The sequence below is a fragment of the Ambystoma mexicanum genome, chromosome 13 (assembly GCF_040938575.1).
Source record: "Ambystoma mexicanum isolate Mex_15411 chromosome 13, UKY_AmexF1_1, whole genome shotgun sequence".
Lineage (NCBI taxonomy): Eukaryota > Metazoa > Chordata > Amphibia > Caudata > Ambystomatidae > Ambystoma > Ambystoma mexicanum.
This window is the reverse complement of record NC_090938.1, coordinates 378,920,448-378,942,643: the sequence shown is the minus strand read 5'-3', so window position 1 is coordinate 378,942,643 and position 22,196 is coordinate 378,920,448. Positions and strand designations below refer to the sequence as shown.

The window sequence follows — 22,196 nt, the reverse complement described above, 5'->3', positions numbered from 1 at the left end:
CGTCAGAGTGGAACAAAATCTGATATATGAACATAAAATATGAATCATAAAAGAGCAAACCATGTAAATGCAATGGGCATGTTGAGTAAACCAAATCAATAATGTTGTGAATGGTAACCAAAAGAAACCTGTAGATTGAAAAAACATTTGGTAAAGGCCGGGAGCACACAAGAGGGGGGGATACATTAAAGAGAATTTTGAAAGGAATATAGTATTATCGTATTATATATAGATAGATAAATGTTATATGTTGATAGAAATGGAACAGAAAATGAAAAAAAATGTAGATTTTTCTTGGGGCATCCATAGGTAAGAACAAGATGGACTGCAGAGTCCAACAAAAACAAAAAAAAACAATTAATCATTTGAATATAATGACAAAAGGACCAAAAAAGATCATATGAACAAAACTAAATAATGAACCACTTAGAAAAGTGAAGAATGGCCATGCCTAAGTCAGTAAGAATAACAAACTCTGTGGAGAAGACATAATAGGGTCAGCATGTTTGTTTAGAGGTCTGAATTTGTCTATAGGTTTATCAAAGGCATCCAAATAGTTGGCAGATGTATTAAATCGAGATCTATTTCTGGAAAAGTTATATTTTCCTGATTTAAACTTGATACACTTGGAAGAGCTGTGAACCTCCGAAGGGATAGCTTGATTAGAGCACGCCATTATACAAAGTGTTGCAATGGATGAGGTTTCCATAACAGAAGATTTGAGGGATTTAATATGTTTATAAAGATCATCAGGATCAGTATATTCCTTGGTAGAGCCATGTGGCGGAGTTATTTTCATTCTTGCAGGATACAATAAGTCATATATGATGCCAAGAATTTTCCAAGCTGGTCTCAGTTCCAAAAATCGTGTCCTTTTGTCTGGCATGGCTTTTGAAAAATTTGGTGAAATATAGATTGTATTGCCATAAAATGATAAAGGGGATTGTTTTGTTGTGCTGAAAGAATTTGATGAGCTTGCTGATGTCGTAAGAAGCAGGCAATTAAGGGTCTTGGGGAGGATCTATTGCTGGAGAAGCAAGGTTGTATCATGTGTGCGCTTTGAAATTCAAGAGGTGGTGAAAAGAAATACCAAGAGCTTTGGGTATCCAGTCAGATAGAAAAGTAATAGCATCCTCTTACTCCACATTTTCAAGAATCTTGTATATACAGATTGTGACGAACCTAGTGAGGCCATCACTTCTTCACCAGGCGAAATCTCCCCTCGTGAGGCCAGTGAAAGGCAGAAGCTACCTGACTTTGTTCCTGGTGGTGGCTATCTGTGGGAGGACTACATGAGAGAAGAAAACCCAGAGGGAGGATGAGTGGACTTGCTAGGTCAAGTCAGGTATTTCCCTGTTTCTTTAGCCTTTGGCAACACCCACTTGCCTCCCTATTCCTGTATGGCATACCGTATTGTGGGTGCAGAACCTCCCGGCATGACTAATGACCAACTGTATTTACATTCCCCTTTCCTTGATAACACTAAGACGATGAAGAGGACTGGAGTAATGAAGATCACTAGAACCGGAAAGTAAGCGCTGTGCCGTAGTTGTTGGAAAAGGTTAACAGGTGCCAGAACATTTAAAAACACCACACCTGTAGTGAGACTCACTTCTTCCGATGTCGGTAGGGACACCGAAGGAGAGCAGGCTGCAATGCAGAGCAGAGAAGCTGCAGGAGGTGCCATCCGGGGACATCTGGAAGCAGAAGGTTTGCTGCACTTGTGCCACGGACAGCAGGAACTGTCAGATGAAGAAGGGGGCAAAGCGGGAACCAGAGAGCAGACCGGATGCCCTCCCATCCAGCAAGCGAGCCTTAACGAGCACAGTGGGATGCAAAGGATGCCGAAGCAGCTGACAGAAATCGGTGAGCCCAAAGAGCGAAATTGGGATGCCGGGGTGCTTCATGGCAGATGCTGCATACCGTTGATGAACCTGGTAAACCCAAACAAGGAAGCTCGGACACCGGAGTGATTGAGCAAAATGACTAAGGGATATGAAGAGGGGTTGCTGACCCAATATTTGAAAAGTATAATTAAAGAATCTTGGAACTATATAAAAGAGAAGATGATTACTGATGAGAAGAGCGAATCTGGGAGCTGCACCCAAATACACAAACAATGAAGAAAGTCCTGGCAGGAGAGTAAACCAGGCATAGAGTGAGTCTGGGACCACCACCCAATTGACCAAGCAAGAAAGTCATGGCAGGAGAGTAAACCAGGCATACAGCAAGTCTGGGACCCGCACCCAATCAAGATTGCTGAACTTGGAAAAGGGGGAAAGAAATTCCCCAAATGTGTGGAATCTAGGGGGAAGGGAGTCTCCCTCCCCTTTTGCAGGTGAAGTCTTTGAACTGTAGTAAAGTCAAGAAAGCTGGTGAATAAAAGCTTGTAAAGGGAAAATTGTATCCCTGGAGGATAAGCATGTGAGTGTCCATGAGGCACTGTTTAAATTAATGTATAACTTCGGGAAATATAGGTCCAAATACTTAATCAACTCCTCTAGTCAGGGAGACCCAGGGGATTATGCAGCCATTTTGATGGCATATAGCCCCATCCCCTCTTTGTTGTCGTTTTAGTGTTATTAGTATTAGGATTGTTGCTTAGTTCTTTTCTTTGTCCACTTGGGTCACTTGGAGTTCTGCTGGTTCTCTCAGATTCTCAGTATTGTGACAAAGTCATACTGCTAACATTGCATCCAGCCCCCGGTCCGACTTTGAGGAGGACTGACAGGACCAGCCTTGAATTATTGCCATACTCACTGAGAGAGCAACGTTTTCAGAACTACCAGGGTCCAAGGAAACAGAGTATTCAGGATTTTTTTGATTCTGGAATGTCTTTCAAGGATTTAGGAAAAGATATGCTATGGGGAAACACTAGTGCATCCAGAGAAAACTGTTTGTCAACAGGTGTGTATCCTTGAAGGATAAAAAAATACTTATCCCAACTCCCCAATCCCTTTTCCAGGAGCAGCGCTTGTAAAAGGGAAACGTTTTTCTCCCTTCTCTTCAGCTGCAGCATTTGAGGAGAGAAGTACTTCATTCCGCCTCCACAAAGGAAAAACGATTTTGCACAGGTGGGAATTTACTAGAGGTTTTCCTGGCCCTTTCAACAAAAGAAACACACAAAATGAAGTTATGTGCAGGAGGACAATCTGGCGGCTAGGCAGGAGAAGAGCTGCAGGCAAACACTAGCTCCGGCACAGGAAACAGTCTGAAAGATATGTAAAATGGCTGCAAGCCTGCCCTGCTGGAAATAGGAAGCCAACAAACCAATCAATTTGAAAGTTTGCCTCAGCCAATGGGAGGACAGTGAGGGCTTTACAACTGAGTCTACGGGGCTCATTATGAGTACGGCAGTGCAGTCAAAAATCAGTGGATGGAGTGGCCACTCCGTTACCGCCACATTACTGCACCGCCATACTACAATTTAGGTGGTGAAGTGGAGGATTCACTTCCAGCAAAACGTTGGAGGTAAATCCACCACTTTGCCACCGAAAATCCTCATGGAGTCCTATGAACTTCAATAAATGGGGCCTATCACCGCCTACTACCACTTGTAATCTGCCGGTAAATCTTCTGGACCAAGTGGCAGTAACAGTAATTCTGTTTGTCGGTATTCTGACAGATTTACCATCAGGATTACCACCAAACCTGTAATGAGGCCCAGTGTCTCTGAGCTAGAAGCTGTGGAGAGGAGTTTCATTGAGAAATCTGGAGAACACCAGAGAAGGAGAACCTTTGCCACAGAAACTCCCGTGAGGCCGAGAATATCCCTTGCACCCTAGCAGAGGGGTGTGCTCCGGTGAGGAGTAGAACCGAATGAACCACAAAAGAGGGGTATGCTCCAGTATTCAAGATGGCCAAGTCTCTGAGGAGAGCCCATTGAGACCAGAAGAAAGAGACACCAGACACAAGAGAGAGGGGGTGAGATGTAGTAAGAGAGAGAAAGAGACTTTCATTACCAGAACAATAGATGTGTAACAGAAGAGGAGAGCCCCATGAACCTTAAAGGAGGTGTGTACTGCAGTGAGGAGAAAGAGAGCACTATAAGCTCAAAAGAGGGGTGTTCTGCAGTGAAGAGAGAGGGGGAGGGGAGAGAGAGTGAGAGAAAGAAAGAGAAATAGAAGGTTGAATTTGATCCACAGGAGAGGGGATGTGTAACAGAGGGGCAGAGCACCCTGGCCCTGGAAGAGAGGAGAAAGTAACAGAGAGAAGGAGAGCCTCCTGGACCCCCACCCCAATAATGTGAGGACATTTGGGCAGGGATGTCATTTAGAGGTCGCCAGGGGTCGCACCTGTGACCTCTGCCGTCTCCCTTGCTACCCCTGCAGCCTCGCTTGCTACCACAAAAAAAAGAATAGTCAAAATAAAAAATATTTTTTTTCTTTTTTTTTTAAATTGAGGCCCCTGGGTTGCGGCCAGCAGCCGGTGGCTCTGTGTTTCTTGAGTGGCTTGTTTTCGGATAGCAATAGCTGGCAAGATAGCTCAGTGGGGTGAGCACTCGCTGCTGCAATGTTTCTGGTGCTCTGCGGGTTCGGCTCCCAGAAAGGTCAACTCGGCCTTTCATCCTGCTGAGGTTGATAAATGAGTACCAACACAGGTTGGGAGATATTGTATGTATATTTGGTCTATTTGAAGTGCTTACGTGTAAGTGCTATACACATCATTATCGTTTGGCCTTGGACGCCTGCTTGCATTCACAGTCATTTGGTAAATGGGCCTATACGCGCTGATATTAATGATACAAATGGTGATCCATTCTTGTATGAAATGCATATCACTTTACAGTGATAACGTAACCATATTTTTCGCAGTGTACTTAGAAACAATGCTATGTGATGTCATCAGAGGTCAAGGGTCGTGTGACGTCACTTCTGCTACCCCAAGCATTTTGGTGAAATGACATCCCTGCATTTGGGAAACTTGACAAAAGCAGAAAACCCTAAACGTCAGAGAAAGGTAGAGAAGCCTTGTTGCCCCCAAGAAGAAAGGATGCAAACTGAGCTCCAGAAATCACTAAGCAGGAGACCTTCCTGTCTAGCACTTTCTGTATGCCTTTTTATTTGCCATCCTACCTGCTTTTAAGGACTATGCTTCCCAAGAACCTTTATGTTACAACCATCCTGCACCAATTTCCATGCAATAGTATTATGTTTAATGTTGTTTAATGAAACCATTTAACTTTATTCTGTTGTCAGTAGTTGTGTAGTCCCTTGACCATGTGACACCGATGCACACTTTTGCTTTCTCGGGACGAGCAGCAGTGAGCATACACATGCATGGTTGTTTGCATAGCCATTAGTGGATGTCATGGAGTGCCTGCAAATCTGCAAGTTGAAAGGAAAGCAAAAGAACCCTGGGTGGCAGGAAGAGGAAGATCTGTCCTCTGCATTGATGAGGAGGGGGGACCTCAGTCTCTTCGTGGGTGCCAATTTGTCAAGCATGACGAGAGAGCACCACCGGTCCATTGAGGTGGAGGAGAGGCTGAGATATTGGGGATGGCTTCAAGAGTGAAAAAGGAGGTGGGGCCATCAAAGGACACCCAGACAGGATGACAAGCACAGACAGAAGCAGGGTAAGGATGTCCTCATGTGTACACTCACTTCTGAGGCAAGGTGTTGTGTGGATGCCCAGACAGAGGCATGAGCGGAGCCACTCTGCATGTGCCGCTTATGGGAGGAGGGAGTGGCTGCAGCAAGTATTCTGGAGGACGTGTTTGGGATGGGTTCTGACTGTGTGTCGGGCATAGATGAGGAAGCTTTCTCCACCCAGCAGGGCAACGGTGCTGTTGCGGATGAGGGTTTGGACTGCGATTGAGTGTTCTGTAGCATCAGAGTCTACCTCTGGGTCATCAACATTCTTTTGCAGTCCTCTGGGCTCTCCTGTTACTGTACATCCTTGTGGTTTCTTCAGTCCTGCAAGTCAATACATAGAGGTTGGGCCAAAATTGAGTAGGTATGGCATTGGGTGATTAACAGTGTCACCTGTGTCAACAATCAAAACACATGTGGAGGATTCAGGGACTCCCTCACCTGTCTCTGGGGTAGGATTGGCTCTGACATATGCCCTGGTAGGCTGCCTACCCCAGTCCAGGGGGGGTCCCAACCCCCCCACCTCACTCCCTCAGACAGCGTCAAGCCCATGGTCCTGTCATAGAAGGCAAGTGGAAAGAAGGGAGTGGATAGAATCTGAGAAAATAGAAAATGTAAGAAAAGTTTTGAGAACCATCGATATAAAAACAAAATAAGAGACTAACAGGAGAAACAATATATGAAGAGAATTAGCATGAAAATCAAATAAGAAAGAAAATAGGCATGAACCCAAAGTAACTCTTGCAGCAAATAATCAAACCAACTCAGGAAAAAGGCAAATTTGTTTTACTGTTTTATTATCAATTGTCTAAAACAGGGAGTTACAACGGACATCAACGGACATCGCACAACATAATCTCACTCGAAGCATTTCATAGAAAATCACATTTATATAGTAAAAACTCATCATACGTGATGTCATACTACGGGGCAAACAAGAAAAACCTCTGCGGGGTCATATTAGGTTTAAAGGGAATATCTAAGTATACTTTCAATACAGGAACGGGTTGTGATTGAGCCTCGACAGTCAGGTGGACAACTTATACCCACCCCTAGTGCAAGTCAGCTTCAACAGTTATTGGACACACAGCTCATCATTGGCTATCAAACTATAAGGCTCTTCATTATATGGCCTCCTATATTTGGTTGACATGCTTGTACCCTTCTGGAACATTCAGCTCACTAGCAGCACGTGAGCTGGTACCCCAGGTGTCAGTGGGTGAACTTTGACTGTGTCTCCCCACCCAATTAGCCCAACATCTCTCATCGTTCATGCTTTCTGCCATGGAGATTGCTGTTGAACTTGGCCTTGCAATGTATTCTCACTCCTGGGAATATATGGGCGTGTGAGTACACGCTATCTGAAGTCTAGAGCTGCATGCCCAACTTCTATTCCCATCTATAGTACATGTAACTGGCAACTGCAATTCGGCTAGTTTTCTAGCTTTATTTGTATTAAATTAATAAAACTTGGCACTCATGGTGTTCTTTCTTGCACCTTAAGAAGGGATGACTCAACTTCTCATGTTCACTGTTCTTCAAGGATAGATAACCAGATCTTGGCTGCTCCAGTCTTTACCACCAGGCCAGACTGCCTTTTCTCAGTCCTTCCTTTATTCCAGCTGCTTTCTTGCCATGACACAAGCCATCTTCTCCATGGGCCTAAGCTTACTAAAATTGTGACACTGAAGTCCAGATTCTATATAATGGCGGCACTGCCTGCAGTCTATTCAATACAAATAGCCAGCTTCTAAAATGACTTAGTCTACTTGCGTTGCTGCATCTGCACAGTTATTAAACGGCTTGCATTTTCTGCAGTGCTCTTCGCACGTGCAATCTTACTTAACTTATGAACGTTTACTCGATTCTTTACCTCGTCATCAGATTCCCTAAGGTCTATACATCCTCTTCTTCAGCCACCCTTCTCAGTGCGTCACGCTTATCTCTTGTGATGTCACCAGCTTCTCTTTCTTTCGTCTTCATATTCCTTCGGGGTTCTCTTCCAAGAGATTGTCATCTCTACGGGGATGCATCAGATAGATTTTTTTAGTGGATACCTTTTCTCAAAGGCTCTCTGGGGAATAGTCATAACCATTGATTTCGTGCATGGCGCGATTTCAGGCTTCCAGCATATAGGCAGGAGCGGGGCGGAACTTCCTGCACAGGCATTCGGCTGCTCCTCTACACCAGACCTAAATGGTTTCATTACACTCCATTGAAGAAAGGGATGCAAAACCCAAACAGGTATACAATGTAGCTAAACATTTTCATAAGCATGAGGTAATGCCATAGTTTATACATGCATAATAACCCCAGGGGAATCCACTAAACTTCTAGTCTTTAGTGTGGAACTCCAGAAACCGAGGTAAACTGCCTGTGTCCAGGTAAGTACCCTTAAAGGTCACTTTGTAGGAATTTGGGAAATGCAAAAAGGTTCCCAGTGGGAAATCATAGGACAAATACAAATGGCAGACCTAAGGTTATGGGGAAAAGGTGGGAAAGCTTCTGTTCTACCCCATAGGTACAGACAAAGGTGCATCCAACCCCAGCGGACAGGAGGCCAGTCCACATCAGTCAAAACCACTAGCGAGGGTTCAGTGCTGGACTCGTATTGAGCCCATGTGAGCAGAACTGCAATTTTAGGCCTGCCTTGTGGATCCCAAAGGGGATGGGCCAAAACTAAATGGCTGAGAGTAGGCCTTATACTCAAACAATAGGGTCCATACTGTTGTAAACTCAGTTAACAATTGGTTCAAGTAATAATTTATTCATCAAGGTGCACCACAGGGGTGTCACACAAATTACAGGCTGTAGCAAACTCTGAAAGCAATCAGGGTAGTCTCATATTTGAAAAGACAGTGAAAAATTGTAAAAGGTTATTTTATTTGGCAAAAACAAAAGCATGTAAATAATACATGAACACCTAAACATGTAGATACATATATTTGATAAAAAAGGTTTAATAATCAAAAAAAAGCAAAAAACACACAGTTAAAGATTTACTTCAAACTTTTAAAGCAAGATAAACCAAGAGAAAATACTAAAGGAAACTGGACAAAAAACTGCCAATGCCGAATGGTGACCTTACCTCAGTCAACATTGGTGTTTATGGCTTGTATTTAGCCACTGCATAAATTATTTCCAAACATTTGGCAGAGTTGAAAATTGTTCTGTGTCCTAATGATTTGTTCACAGGCAGACCTGTAGTGCCAAAATGGGGCGCTAAAATTGCTTGTCTTAGTTGTCATATGTGCTACCAAGGAACAGCATAGGAAAAAGGGTTCTAGTGGCAGCGGGGACTTTATTACAACTCAATCTGGCCACAAACATAAAGTCAAAGATCGTTCAAAACCAACAGAAATAAACAAACAATGTTTGGGGGGCCCATAAAAAAGGGACTGCAGAACTCAAAAAAATGCTATTCTGCCCTAACAACCTTGCTCCACTTTTCAGTGTCTGACATGTATCGGATAACTCATCATCATCGTCATCAAAGCTGGTGTATTAACTTTGTGAAAATGTCGTTCTATAGTCTTTAGCAATTAACTGACAGTTCATTTTGATAAATGTCAATTGTTCAACAAGGAGCACTTCAATGCTTCTCCTGCCGGCAATGGCGCAGGCTTCACAAAATGCCCTCAAGGGGCACACTGGTGGTGAGGGAGATCTCTTAGCAATTCAGCAGTAACTTGCACAAGCGCTGCTGGTCAGACAGACCGCTTGCTGAACCAATTCTGTAATGGGCCACCATCCCATCACGCTGCTGAAGGGTCAAGTAGCTAGGCATCAAGCATCTGTGTAGTTGATGGTCTGCTCTTTGTTCCCTTGGATGGCCAGTCAGTATTCAAGATGCCCAAATCTATGAGCAGAGAGTCCTACAGATTCTGTTGCCATTAGGCTGTGCCCACATTGCTCACTAAGTCAGTGATGTACTGCCCATTTCTGCTTCCTTTATTTGTGAGCTTGCCATGCCCGGTGTAGATGGCAACATTTGGGCTGGTTGGTGTTCTTCCTGCACCCCGTGTTCTTGAGCCCGTTGACTTTGCAAGCAATGCAACAAAGCATGCTTGAACATTTGCAAGATATCACTACCTTGTCCTGCACGTTGCGACTGGGAATGCTTGTCCAATGAAACATGTGGATGAAAAGTACCAACTTTTACTTTGAAACGTGGGTCCACAAAGGAAGCCAGCAAGTACTCAATGTTATCTTTAAATCCAACCACCCATGGATCACAATGCAAGGCTGAAAGGACGTCCCTCACTGCCGTGACACAAACCATCACCTGCCAACGCATGGGCTCTCACCATATTGGTCAGGTTGAACTCAAGCAGATACACCATAGGGAAAACATCACTCAGGGATCAGAGAGGGCATTAGACAGCAGGTGCCACTGAAAATGTGTGAAAGGTAAGATAGCTGAGCAGGTTGAGCGCTCGCTGCTGTGATCTGTGTGTGACCTGCAGTTTGCAGGTTCGAATCCTAGCAAGGCCATCTCAGCCTTCCATCCTTCCAAGGTCGATAAATGAGTTACAACTTTGGCTGGGTGATATTGCCTGTAAATATGCTCTATGTAAAGCTCTTTGGTGATAGCACTACATAAATAACACATCATTATCATTAGAAATGCCCTATATATATCTGTGCAGTGAGTATTCAAGAATGTTTGGAGTGTCTTGATTTGTTTGTAACTACATTGGGCAGTAAATATGATGAATTACTGCTATGAGGAGACTGTAACTTATGGTTGGATGATTGCAACCACACAGGCTCTAGGGAACTTTGGGAAATTTTGGAAAACCATGGCCTTAGGCCTCTATGTATAAAATCCACTCATAACAAGGGTCAATGCTTAGAGCTGATCATAGTAAGAGGCATTTGTACTTCATTTTTAGATAATATGCCAATTCATTGGTCAGACCATACGCTTCAACTATTTGTATTAATAGCTAAACTGAATAATTCCCATAGTCTTAAACTGGACACTGGGATATTAACACGGAGGCAGAATGATCTGGACAAAATATCTGTATTGGAAATGCTGAATTCATTGTCCCTGGTTGATACTACACTATCCAGTGAAGACTTCGTTCTTACTGGAACAAAACGTATGGAAGATTTATGTTCCCGGGCAGCACCAAAAAAAGCCATTCAAAAATGGATTTCAAAGCCCTGGTACACACAAGACTTGTTACCATTATGTAAACAAGTCAGTCGGACAGGACATAACTGGCAAAGACACTGAACGGAAGAAAATAGTGTTCAAGCTAAAATAGCTCTGACAAACTATAAAAAGGCTATGTTTGAGGCAAAACAAAATTTCCTCCATAAAGAAATCTGTGAAGCTGGAAATCATTCGAGAGAACTCTTCTCAATTATTTCCAAATTCCATCACCTGACTAGTAATAGTCTGTCGATTTATTCATCTTTGATCCAGGCCAATGCCTTTAATAGCTTATTTGTATATAAAATTGCTACAATCAAGAGCAATATTGCAGATTTGAACCCTACTCCTTTCTCCCTAGTGCATTTGAACACAAATTTAAATATGGGAGATCATGGGCAAGCATTTCATCCCGTAAAACAGTTCAATTTTCTCCATGTGACAGTAGATAACATACATGGAATGTTGAAAAAGTTGAAACCCACTAATGACTGCCGATTCCCCCTACCAGCAGTTGCGGCAAAGCGTATGGCTGAGGAAATTAACACATTTGTCAATAAATCACTAGGTCAAGGATCAGTTCCAGATATATTAAAATACACTACACTGACCACTCTCTTAAAAAAAACAACTTGGATCCATTGGTTCTCCAAAATTACTGCCAGATTGCCAATATTCCATGGCCAGGTAAGATATTGGAGAAAGTAGTGACTCAACAACTGCAAGCATTTGTTGAAGAGGAACTTCTTCTAGACCCCTTACAGTCAGGGTTCCGCCCGAAGTTCGGTACAGAGACGGCTCTGTTGGCAGTGTATGATGAACTTTTGAAGGTGGCTGATCAGGGCAAGCTTTCACTTTTGGTAATGCTTGACCTGTCAGCCTCCTTTGATACAGTCAACCATACAATCCTTTTAGAGAGGTTGAGGATAGTTGGGAGGGTCTCTGAGCATGACATTCGATGGTTTAGATCCTTTCTTCAACATCACCAACAATGTGTCAGATTAGGAGCCTTTACGTCGGACCCATGTACCGTGGATTGTGGTGTTCCACAGGGCTCATCATGTCGCCACTTCTCTTCAACCTATATCTTCGTCTGGTTATGGAAATTTTGAGACGTCATGGAATAAGCTTCCAATCATATGCTGACGACACTCACATTTTTATTACAGCTGATAAGGTTGAGGAATCCCTTGTAAAAATTGGTGATTGCCTTCAGGAGATTAGCGAATGGATGGCCTCCAATCAACTGCAATGGAATGCAGCCAAGACAGAATTTATTCTGTTTGGCCCTGAGCATTGCTCAATCGTTATAGAAAATCAGCCACTCCCCAAGTTATTGGGAGTTGAACTTAAATTTTCAACCAAAGTCAAGAACCTAGGCTGCATTTGGTAGGAAAATCTTGGTATTGAGAGCCAGGTGGAATCCAAGGTGAAAGCCATCTTTTATTCCTTGAGACTCCTCCGACAAACTCTCCCAAATATTCCAGAAGACGATCATGCTATGGTGGTGGGAGCGCTCACAAATGCCCACCTAGACTATTGTAACAGCCAATTAGTGGGCATCCAAAAAAACAGCTTAGCGGATTGGAAAGTGCGCAAAATGCAGCGGTTAGGTTAGTTTGTGGATTAAGTAAAACCTCCCATGTATCACCATCAAGCCGTTCGCTTCACTGGCTATCGGTTGATGACTGCATCAAGTTTAAAACAGCCTGTTTGGTATTCAAATGTTTGAACGATCTAGCACCAGACTATTTGAAAGATAAACTTGAGTGGTACCAACCGTCTAGATGCTTACGTTCTAAGGATGAGGCTCTCCTAGTCATCCCCGCATCTATATTTGTTTCAAGAGGGGCTAGAAGATTCTCTGTTTTTGGTCCTAGACTTTGGAACAGCTTACAGAGGGAATTTAGGACTATGGATTCCCTGTGTCGTTTTCGTAAACCCTTGACAACGTATTTGTTTAAATAAATCTAGCGAGTCCTTTGAATTGATTATGTCCTATGGATATAATTATGTTGCACCTATGGATGGAATGTGATACTACTACAATTCTAGATACTCTCAGTAAAAGTCATCTGTGCCATTATACAGTTTATTCTGTTTCAAGCGTGTTACCAATACCCAAATCAAATCAAATCAAAGTGGTGATGGAATTGCGCTAATCACATTGCCTGTCCAACATGTGAAAAGTAAAGTTCCAATGGGTGGCCAATGAGGCTTTCAGGTTGGGCAGTGGCAAATTGTAGTGCACTTGCATGTGGCACAGTAGACTTTTGGCATGGTAAGCCTGATAGAGCGTGTGTCCTGCAGAGGACATAGGCAAAGCGGAGGGCATGTATTGTCTTGCCAATGTATAATCCAGCATGGACATTTGATGCATTGCCTGCCACAACAACGCTCAAAAGCAAACTATGAGGCCTTACCCACTGGTCTCCTACTTTCTGCACCTTCTCCCAGATTTCAACTCCCCTGTGGCTTCTGCCCTCAAGTCCTTGTACGCACGATGTTGCCTGGTCCTGAACTGCATACGCATGCTGCCCTCTTCAATTACTCTGGGAGCCCTGTTGGCTGTCGGTTGAAGGAAAGGCTCCCCCGTGCACTGTGCCAGCTATGTAGTTAATGCTCTGACCACTCTTCCACATGTCCATGCTAAAGTGGACTCTTTGGCCCATGGCTGCTGTAATACCCACCCCACGGTAGCCATAACCACGTCGTACAACTCCGGGCCCACTTTGCAAAAGAGAAAACATCAGACGTGAAATTTCTAGCAGTGAGAAACTTTTCTCATAAGGAGCCAGCATCCAGTGTTTTCAATAAATCAGTAGCGCAAGATATCCATTGCCAACATTACTGCCCGGTTAGCATTGAGCATGCACGCTCTGTCATCACACTTATGATATTCATAACACTGCCCTGATGCAATAGGGGATCACTGTTTTGCACCATAGGTGCACAGGGGCTACCGTGTGATGTCCCAATCACAGGCATTGATACAGCTAAGGTATTTACAGGGGTAATGATGCTGCTTATCTGATTTGAGTGGGAGGGATTCACCTGAGATTGTTTGACTTCTACCCCTGTCTGTGCATGGCAGAGTATGTAAGTGGGCATAACAGTTGCTGTTTATTATCTGTGAAGGACTCCCACACTTTCACTTCATTCTAGCTGGCTAGCAGCACACAGGCTGACTACATGTGGCAGTGATGGTGACGGTGGCCGTAGTACTGATGGTGTTCTGGATGCAATGTAATGGTGTGATGTGCTTTCTGATCTTAATTAGAGGTTTGTTTCTCAAATGGACTGTATACAGGTGGGGAGCGAGCTTCTATTAATACTACAATCTCTGCATCTGTGGTGTCATTCTGCTCTTCCATCTCAGTATCACTGATGTCTAGCAGCAATGCCTGGACACTGATGGAGCATAGTCTTTATCTTGATCATCATTCATCTCATCATCTCTACTCTCTAACACAATGAATGGGGGCGGCAGGATTTGCATTTGTCTCTCCCTATTCAAAAATGTCCTCTCTTGTTCTTTTCTGATCTTTGATAGATAAGACCTGCACAACTCCGCCTTCTGCTGGATGTTTATTGTCGTGGTACAACGTATGTGCATCTATTTTCTTGAACTGTAGAATTAACCACTCAGTGATTTGTGTAGGGGTGTTGAATGTGAGTTGGATGATGCTATCAACTGAGCATGTGTAGTTCTGGCTTTCCTAGTAGACAAAGTACGTCCAGCAGGTAGAGTGAAAAGAGCACAAGCAGCATGTTTCTCCCTGCCAATGGCTCATGTGTTTGCTGACATATTGGTCCAAATGTGTCCAAATGCGTGTCATCCACAACCTCCTGAATCTTTGCTGCACCCTCCTAGCAAATGTAGACGAACATGCCTCTCCCACAAGTTGCCCTCGTGGATTCATACCACTGCCTGTTCTTCCTCCCAGCTGTCACTGATGACACGTGTCTCATTCACTTGCTTTGAAAGACAGCCAATGGCTGGTGTGATGCATGCCTACTGTTCCCACCCGGCAAAAGGATGCAAGCATGACTCTTCCACAAACTGACTTTTGGGATTTCCATCACCACCAACTCATCCTTCCAGTTGTCATCCGATGGCACATGTGTGACAAACTTGACCATCCGCACGGGGAGTGTGAGCTCCGTTGGGCTTTTTTTGAAATTTTGTAATGAAATTGAATGATGGGAGATCAACCTCCGGAAAATTTGTGGGGCTAATCTGCACACATTTACCTATGCTCGCCGCACAACAAACACATAGTCATGTGTACTCTAGGTGGACACAGCCTACAGGCGCAGTCCTCTTGTCATGTTCAGCTGAAATATGACAGCCATGGGTACATCAAAGCTTCTCAAGAAGGGGGAAGGGAAAACCTTCCTCCTGCCATGGCCAGCCTCATTAACTGACAAAGGCTCCATGGATCTGCCCTATCCTTTGTCCGCCCTGCTGGTGGCAGCGCATACTGATGAGAAGTTAACTGAAGCAGGCCTACGAGAGGCCTGGACGAGGACTGACAAAGGACAGGATATCCAAGACCCTTTTGATATGCATCTGTGTCAACCTGAAGTCAGGTCCCACCTCTTAGTAGCAAGGGCAGTGAAATGTCATGTCTGGGACAACTGTTTACAGTGGTCATCCCAGCAGGGGGACCCCATTCAGGAAGGTACGAGTATGTGGTTTGGCAGCGACCATAAGACTGGTCTGACTGCCGCTTCAAGAGAGACCTGCCACTTTTAACCAGGAACCACAGAGAACTCAATTAACCAGAGACACGTTGATCCACAACAGACAGGAAGATGGGTGGGACTTAGTAGTACATGTTATCACCCCTTTACCTTTCCTGTTGCAAAGCACTCTGGTTATGACCTCACGCATAACAGAAGATTGTTTGTCGGGACCCAGGATTGGTTCATTAAGGTAGGCGTAGCCTGAACCAATCACTAGGGTCCATTTGGCTTTAAAAGAGGGTTGAGCCCCTCTCTTAGCAGATCATCTGAAGACTTGCAAGGACTCATTTGGACCCTGGCTGAAAGTACAGTCTGCCTTACAGCTTCCACCAATGAAGGAAGGCCATGATTTCTAAGAGGAAAGCAAGATCCCTCCCCTAAGCATCTCACATAGAACAGAGGGAGTCACTGAACCCAGAGGACCCTCTAGCAGCTCCATAACTAGTACCCAGATCAGCACGCAGCGTGCCCTGCTAGGCTCTGCAGCAAGCTTCCTAGGTGTGAAGTGCCAGAGACTCTCTGAACCACACCAAGGACAAGGTCGTTGACTGCAACACTCTCCTCAGCTTTGGGCCATCTGCCTTAAAGGACGACACAAGCTAGGAGGAGTGCACTGACAAGCATCAACCAGCGTCCGCCTGAAAGTACATTTTCAAGACAGCCGAGACCCTCGAGCTGCAACCGACTGCACCGCTGACTGTTGTCATGCCACATTCGCTCACCGCGTCCGAGACGCCTCGACCAGTGTTTCAGACACGCCAACCAGCACTGAGACAATGATTCCTGACTCAGAGCCACCATCTAGATAAGCCTGCAGCCGTCCGTCCAGCCTCACTCGCCCAACAGCATGCCGCCTGATACCCACAGCTGTCTCCTGTCTTGAACTCTGTCGCAGACGCTGCAAAGCACCCTGAAACTGACTCGACACTGTCGCACACCAAGAACCTCTACAAGTACAAGGTACATTATGGTTCTGTCCCCCTGGTCTTTCTCCTACGGCCCCTAGTGACATTTTTACAACCCATTTCTCCCTTTGTGCTGAAACCAATTATCCTTGAACTATTGAGATCAATTACTTTACCAACTTACCTCCTGTCAATATCCAGATTCATTCCTTTTCATTCTTGAAACTGTCTGTCCTCTGCATTCTTTCATGGGGTGGGTTGTATTTTGTAGTGTGTTAGAACTTTCTGTTGAATAATAATAAAGTAGATATTTTTATATAACCAATGATCCACGACCTTGCAGAGATAAGCCTGCTTTTCTGTCCACATTACCAAAATTGGAGAAGGAGTTTTATAATTTACAATTGACTTGTATTTCCAATCCGTTCAGATCCCTTCTGGTGTACTGGAGGTGTGGGACTGATGGATGGTTTAGAAACTGATATTCATCCCTGGACCACAGGTGCCCCGGATGATGATTTGTCACATTGGTGGCAATCGGTCGGATCTAGTTGTGGAGCCTTGCGCACAGCTTCACCCAATGATAGAAGTACTGTTGCAGGCAACGTTTAGTCACTACTAGGTATTAGTAATAGTTATGGATCTTGACATGGAGACTGTGAAAGGCATGACCAAGGATGTCATCACCGTCTTATGTCAAGGGAGGGAACTTCCCCACAGCACTAAAGTTAATAAACCTGAGTTGCTGACCAGCCTCCAAGCCTGGGTAGAAGCGAAGGTGGCTTGGGAGAAGACCCCAGGGGATGGGCTAGGCCCCATGCACCCGAACGAACAAGACCTTCCAGAGGGGGGAAATGACGAGGACAACCGCATGAGCAGTAATCATCCCGCCAGTGGGCAAGTGTGGTTTCTCAACACTCAAGAGTGTCATTGGAGACAGGGGCTAGTGCAGCATTGCGCAGGTCCCAGGCCTCAGCACAGTCTCTAAGTGGCTGTGTAATTGTTATTGAGGTAGTGGCTAGAAAGCTCCTGCTCGAGGAGAGGAGACTAGTGCTAGAGGAATGGTAACAGAGGGACAAGATCACCATAGAGCTGCGCAAGCTGGCACTTGAAGAGAAGAAGGAGGTCAACAGATCTGCCTTTAGCGAAAGCAGCAATAGCGGCTCAAACCAGAGTGTCTGGGATAAGCCCCAGCAATACATTCCCAAAGATTTAGTGTAGGCTTATGAAGTGGGGAAGGATATTTTTGACTGTTTTGAAGTGCTCGAGTTGGCATTCCAGCTGCAGGAGGTTGATGAGGTACTGTTGGGTGCAGCCCTGATGAATCGCTTACCGACACTAGTGACTGATGCAATTCTTCAGTTAACTCCTGAGAAAAGGCCTATTTATGAGAGCATGAAGGTGGCCCTGCACAGGAAGTTCTGTAAAACCCAAGAACAGTATCTCAAGAGCTTCAGAGAGCTTGGAAAGAAAAGTGTGCAGACTTTCGAAGTGTTCACACACTTATTGAGCGGGTGTATGACTGACACATTTAAAGGGATGTACAATTTGATTGCGTGTGAGCTTGTATTGAAACATTGTGAGGTTGACCTACACCAGCATCTTGTGGACAAGACTATCACAGACCCTAGGAAGCTTACAAAGGCTGCCGACAGGTTTGTGAGGGCTCTAGTCCAGAAAAAGGCTCAGGCGAGCACACCCAAACCGGAAGAGAAATGGGCAGACAAAAAAGTCAACAAGGATGGCAAGGTCAAAGGACCAACCCAATCCTATTCGAAGTCAGGTCCCCAAAAGAATGAAAGGAAATCCCAATATTCCAGTTCAGCTGGGCACACCGATTCTCACCAGCCAAAAGTTGTTTTGTGTGTAAGGAGCTGGGCCATAGGAAAGGGAATTCTGCTTGCAAGGGCTTACAAAAGCAAGCTTTAGTGAATGTTGGACACGTGGAAGAGGCCATCATTAGTGTGGGCCTCTTAGAGGAGAACTTCCCACTAGGCCAGGGAGTTGCCGAAAAAGTGGATTTGTTACACTGAGTGGGAACGTCCCGGGTCTCCAGAAGAGATACCAGTTTCCAATAATACTGAACTTTATTTGGGCATGTGTATATCAATGGACACAAAACTCCTGTGGTCCGAGACACCGTGGTTAGCGCCACTGCTGTCAACCGGCAGAACAGGCCAGTGGGTACATCCAGGCCAGTATATTAATGGGCCTGATTGTAGGGTCAGTGGGTTTGAAAGAAAGAGTAAGTGCCCCTTAGCGATAGTAGAGTTTAGCTGGCGATGTGAAACGGCCCAGTGCCGTGTAGCGGTGAAAGACTCCATCCCTGTCCCATGTCTGTTGGGTAATGATCTTCCTGATAGTGAAATAGTCACATCAGCTACCCGATCAAGGGCCAAAGAGATCACCAGATCAAACACTCTCAGAGCATAAGGCCCTAGAGTGCTTTCCGATGGCTTGTTGAAAGTACCGTCGTTGCCGGTAGCTCCGAGTCCAGTTACACAGACTGCTGAGTCATCTACTCCTGTGGGAGAGCGGCCAGTAGCCAGTGGCCACTGAAGACCCTACTTTGGTAGCAGGGGACTCAGTGACTTCAAAGTTGACTGGCGAAGCACAGGAACCTGAGGAGACGGACCAGGTTAGCGCAGATCTGAAGGACCTGCCCAAGCTGGATGAGTTTGCATCTGCTGGGGGCCCAGATCAGACTGGCTTCCTCACAGCCCAGAAAGAGTGTCTCACTCTGGTGGGTGTACAGAAGCAGGTGGAGGAGCAGGCTGAGGGCAAGGCCCCTGGCTTTTTCAAAGTATACTGGGAGGATGGTCTCCTGTACAGTGAGCCAAAGACTCTGAGGGCTAGGGCACCAGGAGGTTGGTGATTCCCCAATGCCACAGAAAGTTCCTCTTGGATTTGGCTCACTACATTCCTTAGGTGGGTCACTTGGGAGTGACTATGACATCAGACCGCTGTCTGCACACTTTTACTGGCTGCAGTTCGGCTTAAATATTAAGGAAATGATCCTGTCCTGCCCGACTTGTCAAGCTTCTGGCAAGTCAGGTGGTGCCACAAAGGCCCCCTTAATTCCACTAACCATGGTTGGGCTGGCTTTCGAGAGAACAAGAGAATAGGCATGGATATTGTGGGTCCTTTGGATCCTGAAACCAGCTCAGGGACCACGCAACAATATACCCTGAGGCTGTCCCTTTGTGGAGCATCAAAGTCCCTGTGGTTGCGAAGGATCTGATTGGGATATTCTCCTGTGTTTAATTCCCGAAGCAAATTGTTTCTGACAGGGGATCAAACTTCAGAGCTGCGTATATGAAGGCTATGTGGGAAGAGTGTGGAGTCACCTATAGGTTCTCTACATCCTTCCATCCACAAACAAATGGGCTTGTTGAAGCAGAGAGCGAGTAGAACGGATAAGTGTGTGGGTGCACGTGTTAGTTGGTGTGTGTGTTGTGTGTCTGGCTGTGTTATGGTTTGGTGGAGTCTTGGGTGGAGGAGACTTGGGTGGGGAGGGATGGGGCTGAGAGATTGGGGTTTGGGTGGCAAAACACACGATTTTAGAGAAATCCCACGGGAGAGGGCGGGGGTGGAGGAGTGAAGGTGTGGGGGCGGGCAGAACAATGGAGGGTTCACGGGGCGAAACCCCTTGAATATTTTTTAAAAAATAATAATTTTGGAGCTCTGAAGGGAAAAAGACCTTTGCAGTGCTGGTTTTCCCATCAATAGAAATTCGGTCATTGTAAATCGGTCTTTTTCACTAGGGAGCTTTAAAATGAGGTCTTTTCACATAGAACCTTTAAGCCATTTGGAAGAACATCAGATGATCTTTTCCAAACATTTGTCCAAGGTTTGTCCTTGATGAATTCCGACCAATAATTGGGCTGATTTGGGTTTGTTGCAGGAAAGTTCATCCATTGCTACAGTTCACCTGTGTTCTCATCTAACATTTGAGGTCTTTGTGGCTTCATGGCTTCACAGTCTTTTATTCTAAATAGCACAAAGAATACAAGGCTCCAGGACACCCTTCTTTCAAGTCCTTTGGCTAATAAATCCTTTTCTCGAAAAATCATTCTTATGTATGATATTTAAAGGAACATTGTGCCATGCGTCACATTTTTTATGCTCCATCATACACAAATCAATTTTGCCTGCTGAGGTTATGTTCTGTTCCATAAAGGGGAATGCTTTATCTGCACCCCACTGGCTTTGGGAATTTTCCCCTAGTAGAGATGTGCAAGGCTGCAGCATGGTGTTCAGTGGGTATCCCGTAGTTTCAACGCTGGAAATTACTTCAAAGTGATTACTTCGAATTACTTTGAAATATACATATATATAGTTATATATATAGTTGTGGGTTAAGGGGTAAAAAGGGGGCAGGAAGGGGTTTGCGTTAGGGGTAGTAGTGAAGGGGAAGGGGAGAGTGGGGGCCCTGCAAATAAAAAAGAAATCAAATTAACATTTCGAAGTAATTGCTTCGAAGTAAATTACCTCAAACTAATTTTTTTCGTCAAATTACCATGCAACCGTTCACTGCACACTTTCTGCAAAGAGAGCAATATCAGGTCACTGCGTAAATTCATTCTACAAATGTTACTTTTCTACCCTGCTATCAGTTATTTATTTATTTTCAGTGTTTTGTAGTGTGCAACTTGTATGCAGGATACTTCAGAGTGGTGAGTATCAGGGATTGGGGCAGGCATATTGAAAAAGGAAACTAGAAAACAAATATGCAGGGCATTAAAAGAGCTGCGTGAACATCATGTTCCCGTCTTCATCCAGAACAGCATTTACAATTTTAGGAAATGATGTAAGGGCATTGATTAGGATTGGGTGATATACATTGTTCCAAACTGCTTGGGAATCTGTAGATACTGAATCTGTGAAACTCTATTTCCAAATGGGTACTGTCCATTGACTCACTGGCACCATCTGTAATACTGAGCCTCCTCGAGGAAACTTGCCTGGAATGGGTGATGGGGGGCCTGGGAGTACAGAAAGGGTTTCTGGTTAAGGTCGCCTGACTCCTCCTATACAGCCAGGCAAGCAGGTTTGCAGTGCACTGACTCTTTGAAAGTTGCCAATATTGAAGAACAACAATGATAGGGAGCTGCTTTTCCTTTTCCTTCCAGGTGTCTCACGATTTTGCCCTTAATTTCAATCCCGCCAATGCTGAATGTGAAGGTAAGACTTCCCCCCCAAACCATCTCTTCCGTCTCCCTTCTCCTTTTGTCGAATTTGTCATTCACTCTGTTTTTTTGCATTATATAGTTCTCCCTCTTTTCAGCCAATTTCATCTCCCATTCTCTTTGCCCTCCTGCGCCCCCTTTCTAACCTCAGTGGCTGTCTGTCCCTGTAATTCTGCATTTTACTGTATCACCCTTCATGTATTGTGTTCTCACTCTAGTTTCCCTTTTCTTTCACTCTCTCTCAGCCCCAAATATTACCTCTGTGGCTGCCTGCTCTCCCTTTTTTATTCTACTTCCTTTATTTCCCCCTTGTCAAACTACTTTCTATCCATCAAGACAATCTCTATCATCTCTCTTCTCCCTTCCCATGTTTCCTTCTCCCTCATTGCCTCTACTGATCCCTCTCATCTTTTCTCTTTCACCCTTTCTCTTAAACTCCTTCCACCTCTCTCTTTTCTTTCCAATGCATTCCCATGTTTTCCTTATCCTCCCCAGTTCTCCCACTCCTTCCTCTCTATATCACCCACAACTTGTTATGACTTCTTCCAGACGGTCTTCTCTGTTTCTCCTTCCATCTTTACTGTGTTTTCCCGGTCCC

General features: G+C 44.8%; 1 protein-coding gene across 2 annotated transcripts in view; it reads left to right on the top strand.

Annotated features, from left to right (window-relative positions):
* Positions 1-22,196, top strand: part of CPNE6 (copine 6) — a 631,388-nt gene that overhangs the window by 587,389 nt on the left and 21,803 nt on the right. For both annotated transcript variants that reach the window (XM_069633922.1, XM_069633923.1), the window contains exon 13: positions 21,542-21,593. In XM_069633922.1, the coding sequence (XP_069490023.1) occupies positions 21,542-21,593 (52 nt within the window). The remainder of the gene's footprint in view (positions 1-21,541; positions 21,594-22,196) is intronic.